The following is a 22,047-nucleotide window of genomic DNA, read 5'->3' as shown; positions in this document are numbered from 1 at the left end:
CCCAGGCCCCACCATCAAGTGGCTCATTATATCGCTGCTTTAAATCTTTCTCTCTTTCCCTCAAGCTCTCTGTTTCTTTCTGTCACTTTGTGTCTGTCTTTTCTGCCTTTTTTTCTTTTCTTCCCCCCATGCTTTCCTTTATCATCCTTGTTTTTGATATATGTATTTCTACTGCCATATTTAATTTTATGTTTACAAATAATCTTTTCTCTCCCACCCTCACTGTGCATCTTTTTGTCTGTTTAGATCAGTGATAGTCAACTTACGGCCTACGGGCCAAATCTGGCCCCCTGGAGGGTGTTGGGTGGCTGCCAAAGCTTTTTGTTAACTCACAATAAAAATAAAGTAATTTACACTGGGAATTGTTTTTGTACTTTAAGTATATATAAGGTGCCAGAGTGCATAAAACAGCATCAAAATAGAGCTTGTTTATCAAAAAGTGCCAGTGGAGGATCCCCCGCACCACCGAAGCCCGTCATAAAATTCAAGAAACGTTCTGAAATCCTAGAAACATCCTTAAATCCTAGAAATGTCCTAAAATCCTAGAAATGTCCTAAAATCCTAGAAATGTCCTGAAATCCTCGAAACACGTAGGCAGCTTCGAATGACCCCTGACCTCCTGTCATTTTGAAAAAGCGGCCCCAAAGCAAAGCGAGTTGAGTATCCCTGTTTTAGATTGCTTTCTCTCTCCTTTTCCTCCTTCTGTCTCTTTCCTGCTCCGTCCCCGTCTCTCTCCCTCCCTCTGTTCTCCGGCCCCCTCATTCTGCAAATTGCTACAACTCAATTGTCCCCTTCCCTGCCTGTAGGCAGCGATGGTATTAATAAAGCAGGATTTGAAATAGATTTCCTTTCTGCTCCATTTTGAATTGCATTACTGCGTGGTTTTGGCTCAGAGCGTTCGTCTTCTTCCTGCTTAAGATATCACAATATACATTCATCCTATCCATCCTGCTGAAGGACATTACTAACTATGGAGGATTATTCTACACCTGTAGCATGATGTCAACTTTATCGACCATTGTGGAGATCAATAAAGCATTGTGTTCCTCATTCCCTCACTTTATGAAAGTTAGAGGTCACAGGTTCCCTACAGAGCAGTCACTGCACAGCTGGCAGGGATTCAGGGTCTGCTAGTGTCGATGTCATTATACAGAGTTTGGGCAGTGTCCCGGGCGTCAAAATAATGATGCCAAGGGAACCTTTTAGAGTCCGTATGAGATGCATGTGACATTTAACCAACATAAATGTAACTGCACTCCCTGTATTTTTAGATGTTCAGAGAAATGGAGGGGAGGTGGATGAGTCCAGCAAGCACAAGATTCAGGAGACCAGTGACTGTGTCCAATGTGAAACAAAAGCCTTTTTCAAACAGTCAGGCCAAATCATTTTTTCCCCTTTTTTAAAGCTTTTCCAGATTGTATCCAAATTGATTTTAGGAAGTGTGGCCACTAAAAAAAACATGTACAATGTGACTTTTTTCTAATCCCAAACCACATTTGAGGTCAGATTAAAATGCGATTCCAGTCAGATTTCTACAGATGTGTTGTGCTGGCCGCTCAAATCCGATTCCAAAACGTCTTTGAACACAACAAATAACAACAACATCAAATCCAGAGTGACGGAAGTGCTGAGGAGATCCGTGCTGCTGTTAGCAGAGCGCTACAGAGGACAACTTTAGCAACAAAAGTGGACACATGCCAAAATGAATTGTTAAGAGGGCAAAATGATGGACTTCCATTTCTCATACTTCAGCAGCGCTTCCGTTGTTATCAAACATTCGATGCAAACACTTTGGTGACGTCTGGACACAAAAATCAGATCGGATTACTTTCAAGTAACAGTGCAGACAGTATAAGATTTGTTTTAAGATTTGATGTGAGATACAGAGTTCCAGTCTAAACGTAGCCTACAAATAAACGTTGAGTTATTTTGCAGTGTCAAGAATAGTCACGTGAGACTTAAGTCAACTACAACCTTTTTATAATCTCGAACAAATAGTTTTATTGTCTCAAACTAACCGCTGGTTCCTTCGTAGTCACGTAAGTCAACACATAATTAAAAAACAGATGATATTCCTGAAGCACAGGGTGAATTTGCAGTAAAAATGAGGAACAAAGAATGTTGATTTTGAAGATGCATAAATAAAATTCACTAAACGTGTAATCATATTTATACAAATTCATTGTTCCTATTAAATTATTTTTACCACCTTAGAGGTATATAAATTACTTTTAGAGAGCTGCAAATCCTTGGGGAGAACGGCTCCAAAGTTAAAGGAATTCTGCCGTTAAGTCAGATGTTGTGAGTTATGGTTTAACTCTCAGTGGTTGGATCCATGCAGGGAGACATAATTAAAATCCACTAAAAGGCATCTGCTACTAGTCGATTTAATCCAATTTATCCAAGTCACGAAGCTACAGGGCGTCGCCTCGTCTGCTGCTGCTTTGTGTATTTGTGCGTGCGTGTCTGTGTGTGCATGTGTGTGTTAATTTTAGGTTACATGTTTGTTTCTGTGCATTTAATACTTACATTTGTTTGTACGTATTGATTAAGGGGAACAATAATGTGTTCTCTGAAAAGAAGAAAGTAACTTGTGTGGTTGTGTGTGTTCGTGTGTGTTCATGTGAGTGCATGTGTGTGTGTGTGTGTGTGTGTGTGTGTGTGTGTGTGTGTGTGTGTGTGTGTGTGGAAGCAATGAGCCAATTTAACGACATTCTTAAAGCTGTCATGATTAAGAGGCTGATAATTTGATGAGGGTACTATTGAGGAGCTTCACTGATGAAATATTACACACTTCACTTTTTATTTTTATTAATGAGGTGAATCTAAGAATGTCCTTAAGTGCTTTAGTGAAGAGGGGAATGTGTGTGTGTGTGTGTGTGTGTGTGTGTGTGTGTGTGTGTGCGTGTTTGTGTTTCTATATGTGGACTTGTTATGAATTATAGGTACTTCAGTTTGCAAAGTACGCTAAAAACCCTCCGTACCAACGAGCACTTACACACAGACAACACACACACACACACACACACACTTTTGTCAAATCCAAGGAGGGCAAAAGCCTCTGTGAGGGCTTTCGTCTGATCTTGCTTGTTTGCCTCGGAGGGTCATGGTCATGGGAGAGCTTGCGTCTGTGTGTCTGTGTGTGTGTGTGTGTGTGTGTGTGTGTGTGTGTGTGTGTGTGTGTGTGTGTGTGAGGTAGAGGTTAGGCTGTTATTTCTTCAGTGTGAGGATGCAGATTAAAAGTGCAACCTCTGCAACACAGCTAATGCTGAAGCTACACGAGCCTCAGGGATGTGTGTCTGTGCGTGTGTTTGTGTGTCTGTGTGTGTTTGTGTGTGTGTCGTAGTGATGGAGACTGTTAGGATCTCCAGTATTAATTGCATTTCTAGCCTTTGGCGGGTGTAGATTTTGTAATATGTAATATCCCTACACACTTGCACAGACATGCACACATACAAGCATGAACACACACACAAACACTCACTCAGCCTGGAACAGAAAGTTGTCCCTGCCGTGTTTCTCCCAGAGGGAAGCTCTCCGTGTGTTCTCTCTGACACCGACTCTTCTTTTACTCTCGTTTTTCATGTTTTTGCCTTTTAGGCCTTTGTGAATACCGAAAAAAGAAAGAATCAAAAGCAGAGAAAAGACAGAAAGAGAGAGCAGCGGAGGCGTGAGAGGCTGCGGAGGGAGAGAAAGAAACGCAGGGCTCCATTCTGATGGCACAATTGCAAAGGCCAGCGTGAATCGTTAAGGTCATTTGGGCAAGTCCAACGAGGGTGTATTGAAGCGCACCTACTATTTTTGTTCACTCTCTTTGAAAAAGGTAGAGTGCAGTTATGGCTTTAGACTACATGAGACTGTTGCAGCTCTCCGTACATCACAAATTCACCCCGTCATATTTAATGCAAATTTTCCTTTTTCTACAACCTTGAAATAGCTCTTCCACCCACCAGTTCTTCGAGTCCTGTAGACACTGAGACAACGTAAGACGGCCAACTAGGACAGTGATGCCCCCCAACCATTTCCTTAGTCACAATACAAATAAAGTAAAATAAACACTGGGAATTGTTTTTGTACTTGCAGTATACATGAGGTACCAGAATGCATAAAACAGCATTACAATAGAGGTTTATCAAAAAAAGTGAAAGTAGAGGATCCCCACACCCCCCAACAGAGGTGCTAGCTAGCCCCTAATGTCTTAAAGTCCTAGAAACATCCTAAAATCAGAGAAATATCCTTAAATCAAGAAACCTCCTAAAATCAGAAAAACCTCCTAAAATTGAAGAAACATTGTTAAGTCCTAGCAATATCCTAAAGTCCTAGAAATGTCCTAAAATCCAAGAAGCGTCCTAAAGTCCTAGAAATGTCCTTATATCCTAAAAATGTTCTGAAATCCCTAAAAATGTCCTAAAATCCTAGAAACATGAATGGGGCTGTTGCAACTGGCCCCTGGTCTCCTGTTATTTTGCAAAAGTGGCCCCCAAGCAAAGCACCTTGAGTGTTCCTGAGGTTCTCTAATTACCATCATGACATTTTGAAAATATTCTAGACAGGGAAAAAACAGTGTGCAATTTTATGTTGCCAGCAGGCTTTTTCTAGCTTATTTGACACAGACAGTAGATTCCATCTTCATCGAAAGCCAAATGTTAATGTTAATGTGTGGAGGTTGAACTTAAGATGAAAAGTCATGGAAAAGTTGTGTTTTAAAATTTAAGAGCAAAGATGGTGCAAAAGTGGGACAGTAAATTAGAGGTAAGTGAGTGATTGAGATGGCGTTATGGGAGAGAGAGCATACGAGGCAGATTGGAAAGGGCAAAGAGAGATGAAGGAGAGCTGATGAGAGAAAAGATGACACAGATAGACAGAAGACATTATGAGATATTATGTGAAGCCAACAGACTGACAAAGAAAAAAGGAGAAACAAACAATTAATGACAGTAGGAGAAACACATAAAAATAAGAAGATGGGGAAGGAATGAGACAGGAACAGAAGAGCAACACAGAGGAGGATGGGGAGCGTAGGGAGGCAGCAAGATTGATTTCCACTCCTCCTCTTCCTCCCCTCCTCTCTTCTCCCTGGAACGGCTCCCTAAAGTCTTTGGATTAATGGCTCCATTTCTGCTGCTCATTCATCAGATTCAGGAAGGCTTCCCAAAACACAATGCTTCACCAGGCTCTCGTCTGAACTAGATATCTACCTGCCAAAACATCCAATAGGCCCTTAAGTACTTTCAAAGGCAGGCAAAACAACTTTATCTCTACCTCAGGTCAAAACTGCTGGGAATTGGTAATGTCCACCAGCACATATGCTTGTTAGCCGGCATTGTGTATGTGATCACAGAGGGTTCAGTTATAGAAAAGTTGAGGAAAGTCGATCCAAGTGCTGGAGGACCTGGATTTGGTTATCATACATTTAAGCTAAGGCATTATTAGGGGTGTAAATCCAATACGTTCTCATCACAAGTCATCAGATATTGCCGCTTGCAGTGGACTTGCGGATCCACATGCTCTAGGTATCCTCCGGCGTCTGCTATTGAACAGGCTGGAAAATCACTAGTTTCATCACCATATGATCATATATCAGTTATTTGAACAACAACATTATATTTAATGGTACACAAAGTCAGCCAAGACGCAATATTAATTTGATTCAGTTAAATTCAGGGTCCTACAAACAATGCGAGATGATATCACATGACAATTTAACACAATCGGTTGAAGAAGAAGAAGCTGCTACACTTTTCTTTTTAGCTTTTCACTATGTAAGAAAAAAATACAAAAATTGTAAATAATTGTAACTGGTTAAGTGAAGTCAATTTTCCTTTAGATTGACTCCACTAACACATAAAACATGGCTTAACAAGAACATTTAACAGAGCTGCCGTAGTGAAAGCATCGAGTTAGCAGAGTGAGATGTCTGGCAAGGTTCACCACGTTCACATGTATTTTAATCTGTAACAGCATTATTTTCATATGCAATGTTTTGTCTCTTGACCAATCTTTTCACTGAAACTCAAAATATTTCCACACTGCTGATGTATTCCTGAGAGGGGAGTGCTTGTGTTTTCGAAAACATAATCACGTCGAGCATCATCCCACCACGTGCTTGTGTTGACATCATGGTAGTGCTGTCCCAGAACGTAACTGCACACAGAAGGATACCTAGAGCTTGACATGTAGACACCAAAGTCCACAGCAAAGCTGCAATATGTGATGACTTTGGATGAGAATATGTTGCATTATTTATAAGACATTTTGTGTCATTTCTCTTTTTCCACGGTGTGCACTGCAGAAGATTTTTATGATGCTGGAGTCATTTATACAAGACAATTATACAACAAGTAGTTCCGACCAAGGAGTCTAATTTGGTCCACAAGACATTTAGTAGGTGCTCAAATCTGCATATTAGGATACAAGGTAGATTTATTTGTCATTTTTTAAAAAATGTAGTTAAAGAAAATATAATAAAAATGTGTCCATAAATCCTGCTACATCTTTTGGCATTGAAGGAGGAGTTTATGGTTCTCACAGCCTGCAGAAAGAAGCTGCTCCGTAGTCTGGTAGTTTGGCAGCAGATACTTCTGTATCTGTTCCCAGATGGCAGCAGGGTGAACAGACTGTGGCTGGGCTGGCTGCTGTCTTTCGGTATCCTTTGGGCTCTCTGCAGACACTTCACCAAGGTCACTGATGCTCTGTAGATGGGAACCAGTGATATTTTGGGCAATTTTAATAACCCGCTGTAGAGCCCTCCTGTCCTGGGCCGTGCACGAACCATGCCAGTTTGTGATGTTTCCAGTCAGTGAGCTTTTTATTGCTCCTCTGTAGAAATAAATGCTTGTGCAAGCACCTCGGTCCGGACCACATCACTGTAATCCTCAAATTACATTAAAACACACCCTCTCTTGTAATATTGTTTAATTAAATACGTCCATTGCACACTTAGAAAACACACAGACCAGAACAACAGCCTGGTATAATACGCACTGAAGTGCTATTTATAGTTTATGTTGTTTTGTACCAATAGGCTAGCAAGCCACTGGCCATCTGTAGCCTCTGTGTCCTTTTAATGGGCATATCAAGGGCCACTTGTATCCCCTGGTCCACCACAGGGAGAGGGAAGCCACGTCTGGCTGCAACATGCCTCACGGTTTGGCCTTGTCACATTGTGCGCCAGCTGTGCCATCGAAGCTGCCCTTTCACAGTGTGTGATAGCTAACATGCCAACCCTTGACCCATTCTGATTAATGAGGGTGGAAGCCTCTGGGCTGTGTCCCTGCGGAGGTATGATTGTTCCTCTGCCATGCATACATAACTCTTTTCTTTCCATCTGTGCATTGGTTATCCATTCAGTGATAAGTCCAGCCACTCATCCATCTATGAGTCATACATCCATCCCCTCATCCAGCTTGTTAGTTTGTACATAGTAGGACTACAACCCACTTCTGCTGGGCTTTTTGTCCTTTCGTAGTTTAGTGAGTGTATGTCAGCCTCTTCATCTCCTTATGTCAGTATACGTCTTTGATGTGCAAGTGGGTTTAGAGCACCCTAGAAGGGGTGCAACGGAGAAATGGATAGAAAAAAGATGAATTTCAGAGGCACGTGGATGGAGGGAAGGAGAGGAGAAGAGAGAATAAATCAGATGGATGACATGGCAAATCTGGCATTCGTCACGACCAAGGGCAGCCTGGGAGACACCATCATCGACCTAACGATGTAAACAAAGTTATAATTCACATAACCTCTCCTGCTCTGTCTCTCAGCACCTCTCCTTTTTCGACTCCACTCATCTCCAGTTTTCTTCTTTTTTCTGTCTTTCCCTCCATCTTTAATTCTCAGAAGACACTGTTGTACAACAGTGCATCAAAAATGAAGCTTTAAACTTAATATTTAAAGTGACTGGTGGAATCTCTGCTTCCTCTGTCTCTTTTTCATTTCGTTGAATTAACCTCCCCCCATCCTCGCCGCCAGTGTTTCCCAAACAGAAATTAGCAATCTGTTTAGAGGGGCTCCAACTGAGCCCCGGCCAGATTATCTGAAAGATTATCTTCCATCATACCCAACTGAAAGACCACCGGATTAAGTGGGTGGTAGTGGTTTTAATGGTTGGCGAGGGGGATTTGGTTGGCTGCTATTTGTTGTTTTTGGCCTGTTCCTCTCCAGACCTCGGAGCATAAATCTGATTTAGCTAATACAGTTTGAGTCTTTGCAGAAACAAGTCGTTGCAGTGAGAAGAGCTTTGATTTATTGCTATTCTTGGGGAAAACTGCTTATTTCATTCTCTCTCTCCGGCTCAGTGATGAGTGATTATGTCTCTGTAATTGAGGTATTACAGTGTGTGTTCATTATGGGTACATCACTTGATCTGCTTAAGCATGCATAATTACAGGTTAGTTCACATTTGTTCTCCAGAGGTGTTTGACTCTGAAATCAAGGCCTTTCTCAGTTTTTGTCCCCCACTGGAGCGTCGTTTGCCAAAATGTTTGCACTTCTGTTCAGACTGTCAGTAAAAGATTCTACCAAAGTAAATGATTTTTACTTATACGTCTGCATGCATTTCATTCCCATTTTATTTTCTAACCATTTGGCTCAAGTCAAGTCAATGTTTTTATAGAGCCCATTATCACAAAACATGGTTTGCCTCAGAAGGCTTTACAGTGTACGACATCCCTCTGCCCTTAGACCCTCACATCACCTAAGGAAAAACTCCTGAAAAAGAACGCCTGTAACGGGGAAAAAAAAGTGGCAGAGGATGATGAGGGATCCCTCTTCCAGGACGGACAAATGTGCAATAGTCGCAATAACGAATGAAATACACTCATGGCAAAAAGGAAAGAAAAAGAGAGAGGGGAGGAGAGGGGGAGAGAGGCACAGCAATTATGGAAACAAATGCACGTCATAATATAATAACGATAGGTGTGAAATTCTTAAATGCACTCTATGATGATATTGTAGGTGTTGATAAAAGTCTTCATTCCAATGTCAGCAAATACCAACACTCAGACACAGATGAAAACAGCCATCTATTTACGACTGTATGACACGCCAACAGCCGGTTGGTTTGAAACGTTGTCGGATAATAATGTAACTTAGGGGCAGGAAAGTCAGTGAAGGGTAGGTGGGAGGGGCCAAATAACACCGGACTTTTACCTGCGAGGCTGGTGTTTGCTTCCGATGTGAATGTAAAGCCAATGCATGATGTTTTGTTCCCCTAAACCTAACCACCTACTTTTGTTGCTTAAACCTAACCACTCATTTTTTTTGCCTAAATCGAGCACCCACTTTTGTTGCCTAATTGTCTGCTTTTGTTGCCTAAACCTAACCACCCATGTCTGTTGCCTAAACCTAACCATGCACATTTGTTGCACAAGGAAATAAACATAAATATAGGGTGTTTTTACTGACTTTTTGTTTTTATTTATAAAAAAGACTGTATGCATCTATCAAGCATAAACTGCACATTTCTTGTTAAAAAGGAAAATGCATTGTATCCCTTCATACCTAGCGCATCATATGTAGAAGTGAAAGTCCACTGAACATACGGCGATATGAGACAAGTTGGGAGTGAAAATATGTTGTGTAAATCATAAGCTTAGACTTTGTAATAAAATCTCACATCAGATAATCATATCAGTGGCCCACAGTTTATCTGCCAACCACATTTAAAGAAAATCCATCACAAAGTTTGTGAAATGTCCTGCTGCCTGCCAGACAAACAGGCAGACAAGTAATTCTGCCACCTAATAGATATCTTAACAGTTACTCATACATTGAAGAAATGCACCACATTCTTCAATAAAATGGAAATAGAGCAAGCGCAGACCGTCAGCCCATCTGCATCAGCCTCAGATGTAGTAATGTGCTATTTTCTGGGGACAGTATGTGGGCTGTGTGAAAGCATATTGCCTGCTGCGCTGACCTGAGGATTGGGTCATATGTTGGTTATATCACCTCCCCCCTGCAGCTTTCCTGACTGCCAAATGTCAGTCTGCCACAGTCTTATCCAAGAATGGTGGATTACTTTATTGGCTTTTGTCTTTTAAGCAGAAACACAGACTCTTTAAACCATAAAGCACCCCAGGGAGCCTAAAGTCTGCCCCCAAACTCACAAATGCATACATCGGCCAAGCACATACACAAGAACACAAATGCACAAAACGCTTGTCTCGGATGGCCTCTAAGATGGCTTATCCATCAGCTGTCGTCTAATCTTGTCTCATTGGGCTGATCTTACATTCACAGTAAGTAGCTTGTTTGACCAATCTTATAATGTGCAACTGTCTTCATACACAATCTTTTGGGGGTAAAAGCAAGATTTAAGTTTCCTTTTAAGCAGATTGCAATTTTCCTGGTCAAATCCAGTTTTCTGTCTTTTCAAGAACTATCTCGCTTATTAACAGAAAAAAAGGTAACTTTAACTTTAGTGGAAAGTTTGATTTTCTGTTCATAACAAAACAAGTTGGCTTGATTTCTTTACAAAACATGAGAAAAATACAACAAGCACCAAAAGAAAATTAACAAGAAATTAAGACAATTAGTAAAAAGTACAAGAGAATTACCTTAACCTTAGCAGCATCATTTTAGCTGCATTGAAAATGAAACTTCATCGTTTATTGTGCAGTGTCTCAAAGTTTGCATTCACTCGCTCTGCACTCTGACTCTACTCTTATTCTTCAATCTGATCAGGTCCGACTGGGTCATTTGATGATGATCAAATGACCCATGATGATGATGGTCATTGATCATGCCGCGACTCAAACTGTTGCTGAGGGATAAAAATAACTAAAAATGAGTTTCACCAGCCCTGCAAAAAACGTCCATTTTAGATATGGGCCACAGAATGATAATAAAAATAAAAAAAGATAACATGAAGTTTGCCAAACGCCCCCCCCCCCCCCAAAACCCTTGGAGTGAATTTTTGCATTCCCCACATGCTGGGTCTTTAACAAGATGTAAAACAACCAAAATAGGTTATTTATCTCCAGATTTTGACTGTAAAGGTTTAATGACTTTAAACTTTGCATTTCATTTTAAACTTCTAGGGTAAAATCCTGCCTGGAGATCTGCGTTGAGCTCTTGACAACAACTGAATCCTCTCAAATGTCAAAAAATTCATTAGCTTAGTTCTTCTTCCAACAATCATCAGATATAATGGAAACGTTTTTATCTTCAGTGCCAAACCTCGTTTCTCCCGTGTAAGTGTCTGTTCTCTGTCCATGGTTTGAAGATCACACACATCGCGAGGAAAGTTTTCACTTCTATCTGAGAAGTACAGCTAATAAAGCTTCTCTAATTATGCAGTGACCTGTTTTGGTTGCCATCAGTAGCTGATAGAAACTAATTAGGCAGACAGAAAGATTGGTTTGAACAAGCTTGTTAGTGTGCAGTGAATCGTGGTACACAAACCTGGGGATGAGAGCCCAGCATATGGCTGGAACAATGTTGTGTGTGTGTGTGTGTGTGTTTTGGCCATGTGTGGGTGTAAGTGGGTGTGTTTGAGTTGCTGTTTGTTTGTGTGTAAGTGCATGCATTTTTGGTTTTTGTGTGTGTATGTGAGTGTGAGTGACATATGGGAAAGGCAGTAATAACCGCTCCAAATGTCTGCAGATCAATACAGGGACTTCTGTGGTAATCTCTGGCTTGTGAATCCTGGCTTTCCTGTAAGGACGGAGCGTGGCCCAGTGGTCACACAGACTTTCCAGTAATTAATAGATCACAGGTTGGAACCTGTGAACCTGTTTACAGCCTTCATGTCCCACCAGAGCGGCCCTGAACCAAAGTACTGACACTGAGTTTCAGTAAATACACCACCAGATTCTGTTGAATATCAAAATTCTGCTCGTGTAAAATGTGACTGACTGAAATTGATTTATTTTTCTTCAACTGGCGGATGTGGCTGGTAATCCTGACACAGTGTGTTAGATTATAAGGGAGGGAAGTGACGTCCAAATGATTGTTGGTTTGCAAAAATTGTGACTAAAACAGCTTGAGGAACGATTCTGTTCAAATAAAGAGTTAAAGGAGCACTTTGCCCGCAAAATCTCCATTTGCAATCACTAACCTCCATGCATTGAATTCATAAGTAAACCTATGTTTTTCTCACATGCCTTAATGGTGAAAGGAGAATACAAAAAAGGCAGGCATTCTTCATGAATTGGTGTCAGAAAAACTATATCAAAACATGTGCTGACAAACTCACAAGACCAGTGCAGCATAATCCAAGTCTCATTGATCCAGTCGTGTGAGCTTCCCAAACACATTCACTTTTGCTAAAGTGTGATGACTTGAACACTTCTGCCTACTGGCTGGTGTGCCCTGAGTGTGCTGCAGTACGCTTGTGCAGATGAGAGTTCAAACCCACCTGTGTGCCCAGACATGTTTCTTGGCCGTGAATGAGTGTTTGTACTGACAAGTTTTAAATTGTACCGTTCTAGCAAAATGCATGTGTTTGGGAAGTACTGAGCATACGACCAAACAAATGGATTATACTGCATCAATTATGTGAGTTTGTTAACAGATGTTTTCAGCTAATATTGCTTCACTTCATGAGAAATGCTCGCCTTTTTTTTTGGATTCTCTGTTAACTGTGGAGGCATGTGAAAATAACATTTTCTTCACAAAGTCAGTGTAACATGCGGTGAGCAATTGATGGACAAATGGTCATTTTATGAGTGTAGTAGTCTTTTGAGATTCCTGTCATTTTGAAAGGAACATGCCATGATGGATCAACTCAGAACATACTTATACAAACATGTTGTACTATAATCTAATCACAAAAAGCTCTTGTTTTTGTTTGTGTTGTTTTTTTGTATTACACACTCCTTCAGTCTTCAGTCTTCAGTCTTATTCAGCATAAGAGATGCTGGATAAATGGTGAAGAATGGCTTTTACAGTAGGATTGTTGTGTGCGATTTAAACCCAAGCTTTAGTTCGGTTTTAACATCTTGGATGCAGATGGCACAATACCAGCATCCAAAACTGTCTTCGTGGTGATCAGATGTGTGAAGGATACATTTGAAAGTGTATTCCTAGGACAACTGTGTCATATTGGAAAGAGGGTAGAAAGATTGTCCTGTGACTTAAACTTCACAAGTTCAAACCTTGAATTTAACTTAATTGATCTTTAACTGATGCTAAGTTGGTTTCTTGACAAAGATTATCTCCACATAAGATGGAATTGAATCCCAGTGGCTCCATTGTCTCTCTTTGTATTAACCTGCTGTATTTCCTGCCAGAAAGTTAACTTTTGTTTCTTCCCATCTCTTCTTCAGATCCAGTCCACGGTCCCCAAAACGTCAATGTGGTGGATGTCAGAGCCCGCCAGCTGACGATACAGTGGGAGACGTTTGGGTATGCTGTGACACGCTGCCACAGCTACAATCTGACGGTACGCACAGCTGGCCACAATTTGTGCATTTTAATTATTCTCCACTGAGGAAGAGAGAGGCACATTTTACCTGTTAAATGAATGAGGTCAAGTTAAATTTTTGCATTGACATTAATCTAAAAAAAGTTCATTGACATTCAACTTTTTGAAGCCTATGTGGGCATCACCTTTCATAAGTATTAAAACCTTTGAACTCTGGTTTGATTTCTTTCAAAAACGTGAGGAAAAAGTTACATGCTGTAACTAAAGGTGAATGTGCACATCATCCAAACTATAAATTCTAATTCACGAAAGTTGCTTTATTCAAAGGTGTTTTGCTGAACTGATGGATATGCAACCAACCCATAACACCAACCCTCTGTGTGATTTATGTGTGATTTGTAAACTTCACATTTACAGTTTAGACTGCACAGTGAAGTCATGGTGTTTTCTACCAGGCAGTTCTGTCAAAGCATATCACGGTTAAGTGCATCACATAAGGACAGATTTGCATTAGTAATCATTGTTTTTAAACCAAATGACAGTCGAATAAATGTCACATCTCACCTTCTGTTTTTCCAGGTGCAGTACCAGTATGTGTTCAACCAGCAGGAGTTTGCAGCCGAAGAGTTGATCCAGACCTCGTCACATTACACCCTGAGGGGCCTGAGGCCCTTTGTCACGGTCCGACTGCGACTCGTCCTGGCTAACCCCGAGGGCAGCAAAGAGAGCGAGGAGATTGTCAAACAAACAGAGGAGGACGGTAAGTGAAAAAAAAAAACGCCATTTCTAAAAATGTATTCAAATTGTTTCACAGCAAACTGTGTACAATATTGATCCAACCTATAACCAGCCAGTTCATGACAGCTTTAGCTAATCCGGCCACGCGGTGTCTGGTCGACCTCTCCTGACAGAGACCCTCTGGCTCACAGGAAATGATTAATTTTATATTTCTGACAGCAGCAACAGCAATTTGTTTTGAGGAAAGACGAAAGAGAACTGACCTACAGAAATTCAGACCTGTCCAACAGAAAATACAAGATAAAGGCTGTCACAGTTCAGCCTACACAGTGTGATTGACACTGGGTTTTGGGGACAGCAATGCAGAAACATTTAAGCAATAATACCTCATTAAATATTTTGGGAAACAAAGAACAGAAACAGCAATTACAGTTGGGTTTTATTACATTTTTGAATTATCCTAAAATTATTCATGTTACTTTATTAATATTGAGACCATGTGACATGTAAACACAATCACATTTAAAACATTTTTTTCCAGCTTCCGGTTATCCATGCTTTGCAGAAATGTACATCAGTTTCTTTGTGGAACAAGGAGCAGTTGTTGGCAGATTTTGTGCCACCAAATCGTGATATTTTAAGCTAAAACAATATCATTTTTCAACAATAACCATATGGTATTTGCACTTCATCCGTTAACCGCTGCATTGTTGAAACACAAAGTTTCAACACATTCCCTACATAATAACGTACAAATGTAATGTATCCACGGCTTGCAGAAACGTACAGTGCCAAGATTTATTCTGGTGATTTTGCTGTTAGAGACACATTAAATCTACAATCTCATAGGTTTGATCTTAGCAACATCCAAAACTGAGCTAATCAACAGCCATGTCTTATCACTGTGCCCCTCAGCAGGAGAAGCTACACAGGACGTACCGGCATACTTTATTAATGCCTCAAATATGAATGCACCCTAGGAGTTAAAATGATTTCAAAACAACATTTTAAACTCCTGTTTCCTTTCCAGAGGGCTCCATGTTCTACTAATTCAGAACAGAGTGTTTGCCCCAGCCACTACTACTAATAATTCATTGATGCTTCACATTTCTCACAACAACATGCCTGCGATAAACTGGAATAGCTCGAATCCATTAGAGCAAGGCCTGATAAGGGGGATAAAAAGCATCGTTCTAATGATCCCAATTCTCTCATCTCTTTCCCACCCTCCTCGGGGCTCGCTGTTCTTCTCCTGATCTCATAACTAATATCGTCTGAATTTAGCTTCTGGGGAACATCACATCTCAGCCCGAAAATCCTCCCCTTACTAGCTGAACACACACACGTTGTCTGAACCCCTTTAAAAAGAGTTAACATGACTGGGGGGAAGCAATCGCTCTGAGGGGGAAGGAGAAAAAAAAAGGCCTTAATTGTTTTGTTCTTAATTGTTTTTTATTTAACCATCGTTAATCTCCTGGTTGTAATTCAGTAATTAGGGAACAGAACAGCAATTGTTCACACGGAGGCTAATTGCTGTTTGTACGGTAATAGCTTTATAGAGCTGAGGCTCCTGCAAATGAAACAGCTACACACACACACACACACACACACACACACAAACACACATATGGTTTTCCTCTTAGTTTTCAATGCTGCTGATGAAATGAAAATGTACTTTAACCTATGTGAAGGGGCAAAATGAGGGATTTGCAATTAAGATATAAAATTACTTTTCTCTCACACACAGAGGATTCATCTTCTCTAGTTTATAACAATAATCTCTGGATGAGAGCTTCTTAGGTTTTAATCATGTCCCTCTTAATTGTTTTACCTACTGGAAGCTGCACTCAACATGCCAACATGCACACAGAAACTCACACGCATCTTAAGTTACAAACGCTTTGACTGTCTCACTGCGAGGCATCCAGCATTGTTAATTTGGCACATTCATTATTTGTAGCGAACCGTTCTTTCTGCAGTACCGAGGAGTTAAAGATTTTCCATGTTTACTTTGGATACTGATTGCTTTTGTTCTGCTGCACGCCACTACAATGCTAATTATCTCCCAGAGTGTTTAAAAAGCTCAGCAACGGAAAATAAATGTCTGAAAGTTTCAAAAATAAGACGAGAAGTTTTACTCTCAAAGATGTAAAGCGTCTCGTGGGTGGAGAGGAGTTAATGGAGAATTCATTCAGAGTTTTTCTTAGTATGGGAACAATGTGAACCTGCAGTCACAAATAAAGACACAAAATGGGAGAGCTCACATATTTACCGACATAAAACTAGGGTTGTAATAGTTGTCTATTACATTTAAAGGCTGAACTAAACACCCTGTGATGCTTGTGCTTTCAGTTTTGTCTGAATATTGAGGAGAGATGCACTTAGGTAACTAAATGCATTTAGTCAAGTACACTTCTGAGGTACTTGTATTTTACTTGAGTATTTCCATTTTATGATACTTTATACGTCAATTTCACTACATTTCTTTGGCAAATATTTTATTTTTATCTCCATTAGCATACACTAATTATGTTCCGTACAGTTGATCTTTCTCTGCTGATAGCTGAATAAAAATCAGCACGTTCTCATTCCAAAGTCATAATACCGCCACTTTTGCAGTGCTTCCATAGTAAGATTTAGTCACCTTTCACATCCACATGAACACCCCTGGACGGCGTTGAGAATTGGTGTTATTATTATACACTGCCGGGCTTCCGCTTGGCACCTGCTCCTGCAGCACGGTATGTGGGGGGTTAGCACCTGCAAATAAAACCAGAGGCAGGACAGAACCTGTCACGCCCGCATGATATGCTGGCGTCAGGTTGAAACGCAGCCAATAATGACACATAATATAAGGAAAATTAAGGCGGGGCGGGAGGAGCGGTGGAACGGTCCAACAAACTCTGGATTTTTATCCGGGAGGTTGGTGTTGACTTCCCGTCTGAATGTAATGTCTTTTTTTCTCCACTTTAAAATGTGCCCCTGTTGCCAAATCCTGACCATTTTTGGCGGTATGCGTATTAGTTGGCGTTCCTGCATTGGTTGCCACGTACTTGTTGTCTAAACATAACCACGTACAGCGTCATGAATTCAATTTATATGTGTGTCATTTCGGCTTCTGTCTGTCTCATTTCTGACCGAGCAAGAGACCTCCATGCCATTTGTCCCTTTTGACATTTTTGTAAGTTTGCTCGGTGCGCCCACAGGGCTTGTTCATGAAAGGAGTGGAGGCTCCAGTCCCGACCACAGCTTAAGGGGAGAGACAACTACAGCAGCCAAAAACACACATTTTGACTGAATTTAAGTTTCTCACAGTACTGTCGTCTTTATGAAAAAATCATTATGTATCAAAATTTGTTAAATAGCTGTAGTAACTTTGCAGGTTCAGATTATTAATACAAAATATTCGCAACTTATAAATAATGATATTTTATTACAGATTTAACACCTATTTATAAAGTTATTAGTGTGTATTTACGCATCCATGTTTGTTTTTCTTCCCCATTTTCCTCCAGTTAACCATCCGTTCATAATGACTAAAGACAATTTTATGCTACACACACACACACACACACACACACACACACACACACAGAGGAACGCACAGAGAGACTTGCCTCAGAGACAAATGTCATGTCCACTCATTGTACACACCAGCCTATTAACCTAACCATGAAACACCTATTTGTCAGGTAGCTGTCAGGTCAGCTCAATACAGCTGCTTTACAGCCAGACCTCTTATTCATCAAATAGGTGCTAGAGGAGGTCTGTGTAGCTGTCTCACCTCTCCAGCACACACACTCTGCCAACCTTTTGTTTCCTCTGAGAATTACATTGTACAACTCTTTTTGATCAACAAACGGTTGTAAGGGCAGCCTGCATTCCTGCATTCCTTTTTTTCAATCGTCGTATCAACACAATATCCTCAAAATGCCCTTTAGGAGAGTGTTTAACTCCTCTAGATCTGAGCTGCTGATTGCAGTTATACTGAGCATCTCCCTCTTGTGAATGGGAGTATGAAGGCTCACAGAAATGACGTGCTTGCAAACCAAAGTCCTCATAATATTATTTGTTAAGTTTGCCTTTCCTGATATAAAGAGTTGAAATGTCAGCCATGAGAAGGGATTAAAGATGCAGCCCGTTCTCCTCCCAAAGTTGTCACATACCACCGTTTTTGCAGTGCTTTCGGCGTAAGATCCCGAGGCCAAAAACCACGTGCAGTGTAATCCCACCATGTGCATTTGTTGACATCACGGTAGCACCATCTCAGAACGTCAGCAGCAGATGCAGAAGGATACCTGGACTGTAATATGTAGAAGTCCTCCTCAAAGCAGAAATAGGTGACGACTCCTCCAGATCCCTGTTCAACTTACATTCAGACTCCAGCCTGCTTCTCCAAACTCGGGGCATGCTGAATAACATGTACCGTTTGTAATATACTGTCTGTAGATAAGTACCTCACACAACTCCACATAGACCCACTCATTAAAACATAGAACGTTAAATAGCAAGGACACAGATCCACTAGCACAGATCCACGACATGAATAACATTCAATATTATGCTTTTGAATTTTATGGCTTGCATGCCATTATGTGATTTTCTTACATTTCTATACATCCTCTGAATGGTAAATTAGTCATCTGACTGAGTTTATTCTATCAGCATGTTAGCTTACACATCAGCTGTTATTGTTTGCTTTGAATGTCATAGAGAAATAATGATGTCATGAAACACCCTAATGAAACTATTGTAAACCTGTCTTACTTACAATAAAGTAAACAAAAGAAGAGTTACTGTTGTCCTAAAATAGAAATAGAAATAAGTTGTATATTGTTGCTGCCGCTTCTGATGATAATGGCCCCATTCATGTTGTTTTTATCTACGAGGTTAAATATCCTTTCAGCGGCTGAGCACGTTTCAAAGTCAAACAGCAGAACCTAAATATTAAAATACTCATTTCAGATCCCTATGTTTGTGACATGTTTATATGCTCATAAATACTCTCATTCCTATTAAAGAGAAAAACAGCCTCCGCACTCAAAGGACAATCACAGTCATTGAGATTTAATAATCCTTTTATCTTCAGAGCGATGTGTGTTTTCTAAGATCACAGAAGAAGAGAAACAACAATCAGATACGGCGGCTTTTGTTATTTTTATTTTTCTGTTTGTTGCTCAGCAGCTGTCACTTTTCAAAAAGGCAATTCATCAAAGTGGATTAAGCTGTCGAAGAGCACTTATTATTTATATGCTTTTAATTATTTTAACCAGTCATTTGGTGTATCAAGAATCATAAAATGCTCTCAACAAATAAAAGGATCAAGTAAAAACAAGAATAAAAGAACATGATTTGGCATCATTAACCGGGCCTTGTCAGCGCTGCTCTGTGATTTACTACTCATCAAATCTGGTTCAACTTCAAAAAAGTTTTTCATCCTAACATTTGAAAGATTGCACATTTTGTACTTTTACAAGCACTTTGTTGAAAATGCTGTCTATGGCGATAACACTGTGTGATATTTGAATGTTGAAAGAAAGATTTTTAACATGTTAAATATGGTACAAGGTGTTTTACTCCCATAAAGCATCTGCTTTTTGGAATAAAAGACCCCTTCTCATACAAAACACCTGCACATGCTGTTGAGAGCAAACAACCCCAGATACCTTTAAAAATAAGAAAAATATAATCTGGTCTCAAATCATAACAGCTATTACAGATCTGCCGTGTAATCCTTACATCACAGAGTGTAATTTAATATTAATCCAGTCCAGCAGTACTGCTTGTAAATCATGTCTGCTTGCTTTTCATCAAGATGTGTGGGATAAATCTCTACAGTGATGAGATTTTGAACATGAAGACTGGCCCTCTGAACATATTGATAAACAGTGGATTATTCCATGCTTTTGCACGTGAACATGAGACGTAATGAGGTGTTTCATTCTACAATGAGGAGCCATCATTTAAAAAGAAAACAATGTCATTCTTAAAAATGACTGATGGCACTAAATGAATGTAAATGATGGGGCTTTTTAAAGCAATGGCACAATGATTCTTTTTTTTGTTGTTTCAAATTGGATTTTTTGTTTCTGCTGCAGTTCATGAAGTTAAAGTAAGCAGGCTCCCATAGCAGATTTGTGCAAAACCTAAGCGATATTTTCCTAGTCTATAAACCACAATTGCGAGATGACTGCGTTTCCATTGAGTGATGTTATGCGACCAAGTAGCATGGCGATGTTCAAAACATAAGCAGGTTTATTGCTATTGCAGACTGCACTAACCGTCATTATTTCCAGTCAAAGGCAACTTAGGCGTGTTATGCAAACGATAACGGAAAGGCAAGCCCCATATACATCGGAGCTGCCAAAGAAGTTAAATGCAAAGAGTGTTATTTGTGTTTATAAAATAAATAATGACAGATGTCTGTCACAAACAGCAGCGCACAATTAAAGCAGAATGTTCACTACATCACTACAATCAGACTGGAATGAGGTTTTAACAAGTGTTAGTGCTGCACCTTTTTATTAAGTGTGCTTTTAAACCAGTAAATTTGGGATTTTCACACAGAAGCACTCCCTGATATGCAGTGCAAACTGCCACCACCAAGCTGCTGCAAGATATTCACTTCTATCTTGATTACATGTAGTGAAAATCCCCAACATGACTAAAAAAGCATTGCCTTTAAATTTGTGTTTGTTCACGAGTAGCTGCTACAAATCTGTAAACACTAACAAAGAAGAAAAGTCAAAATTTCCATATAAACAACCAGGTCTGTTGCTTATTATGATAAAAACATGGATAGAGGCCGATAGAGCGAGCCAAAGAAATGAAAGCCAGAAAGGAAACACAGAGATTCATTTCATGCCAGCAAAGACAATTTGAATTTAACGAAGAATTGCAAAAAAAAGGGACAGGGGTTAACAGAGAGAGCGACATAGACACATATAGGTGAGAGAGAGCGAGCGCTGGCTTAATAAAGCAGGCCATTCATTGTGCAGCACGGCGGAAGTTAATTAAGTTATGATTAATGTGTTACAGCTGCCGTTATCTTTTCAATGAAGCCTGTTTGCTTCGTTCTCAGCCCCTGAGGTGCAAAAGAACACACACACACACACACACAAACAGAGACACACACTCTCAGCAGATACACAGGTACGACGTGTGAGTCATGATGCACACTGTCACGTACATGCTGGAAAGCAGCATGCAGATGTCGGGGTGGACACCGTGAGTCATAAAAGGCTTTCGCATGCATTTGTACACACAGCCCCCACACAAAGGCGCCACCCCGATATCCAGGTAGACACCGTGCATCATAAAACACACGCACATTAACACACACACACACACACACACACACACACACACACAGACATAAAAGTGAGTGATAAGGTTTTGAATAAAAATGGCAGCATCTAATTGCATTTCTTTGTTCAGGTAATTTGTTATGCTCCACAGGCAGGGGCCTTAATCAACACCTTGGAATTACCAATCAAAATATTCTTCTGTCAGACCTCTCTGACACCGTGCGTCTGTCTGTGTGTGTGTGTGTGTGTGTGTGTGTGTGTGTGTGTGTGTGTGTGTGCGTGCATGCGTGCATGTGTGTGTGTGTGTGTGTGTGTGTGTGTTTCGCCAAAAGCCACCTTTTGCGTTAACATGGAGCGGTGCTGAATGGCATCGGCCGAGAACGTGGCCAGACAGAACCAGCGGCATTGTTATTATATGTTGACAGATGGCCGGATGGCATCGAATGCGTCCACATGATACGCACACGGGCGGCGTCACTTGAGAATGCGACCAGATCCGTGTACATGAAACGCAGAAGGATGGTGTCAGTTTGTAACACTGCCAGGGATGACGTAATATAAGGGGAGCACGAGGGTGCCCACAGGGCGGGCGTGAGGGGAAGTGGATTGGCCTCACAAACAACTGATTCTCATGTG

General features: G+C 40.6%; 1 protein-coding gene across 1 annotated transcript in view; it reads left to right on the top strand.

Moving 5' to 3' along the window:
• Positions 1 to 22,047, top strand: part of ptprt (protein tyrosine phosphatase receptor type T) — a 436,976-nt gene that overhangs the window by 179,587 nt on the left and 235,342 nt on the right. The window contains exons 9-10 of the mRNA XM_042510188.1: positions 13,269 to 13,384; positions 13,946 to 14,126. Coding sequence (XP_042366122.1) covers positions 13,269 to 13,384; positions 13,946 to 14,126 — 297 coding nt within the window. The remainder of the gene's footprint in view (positions 1 to 13,268; positions 13,385 to 13,945; positions 14,127 to 22,047) is intronic.

The sequence above is a fragment of the Plectropomus leopardus genome, chromosome 2, assembly GCF_008729295.1.
Source record: "Plectropomus leopardus isolate mb chromosome 2, YSFRI_Pleo_2.0, whole genome shotgun sequence".
Taxonomy (NCBI): domain Eukaryota; kingdom Metazoa; phylum Chordata; class Actinopteri; order Perciformes; family Serranidae; genus Plectropomus; species Plectropomus leopardus.
The sequence above is the reverse complement of the archived record's forward strand: the minus strand, read 5'-3'. Positions and strand labels throughout refer to the sequence as shown.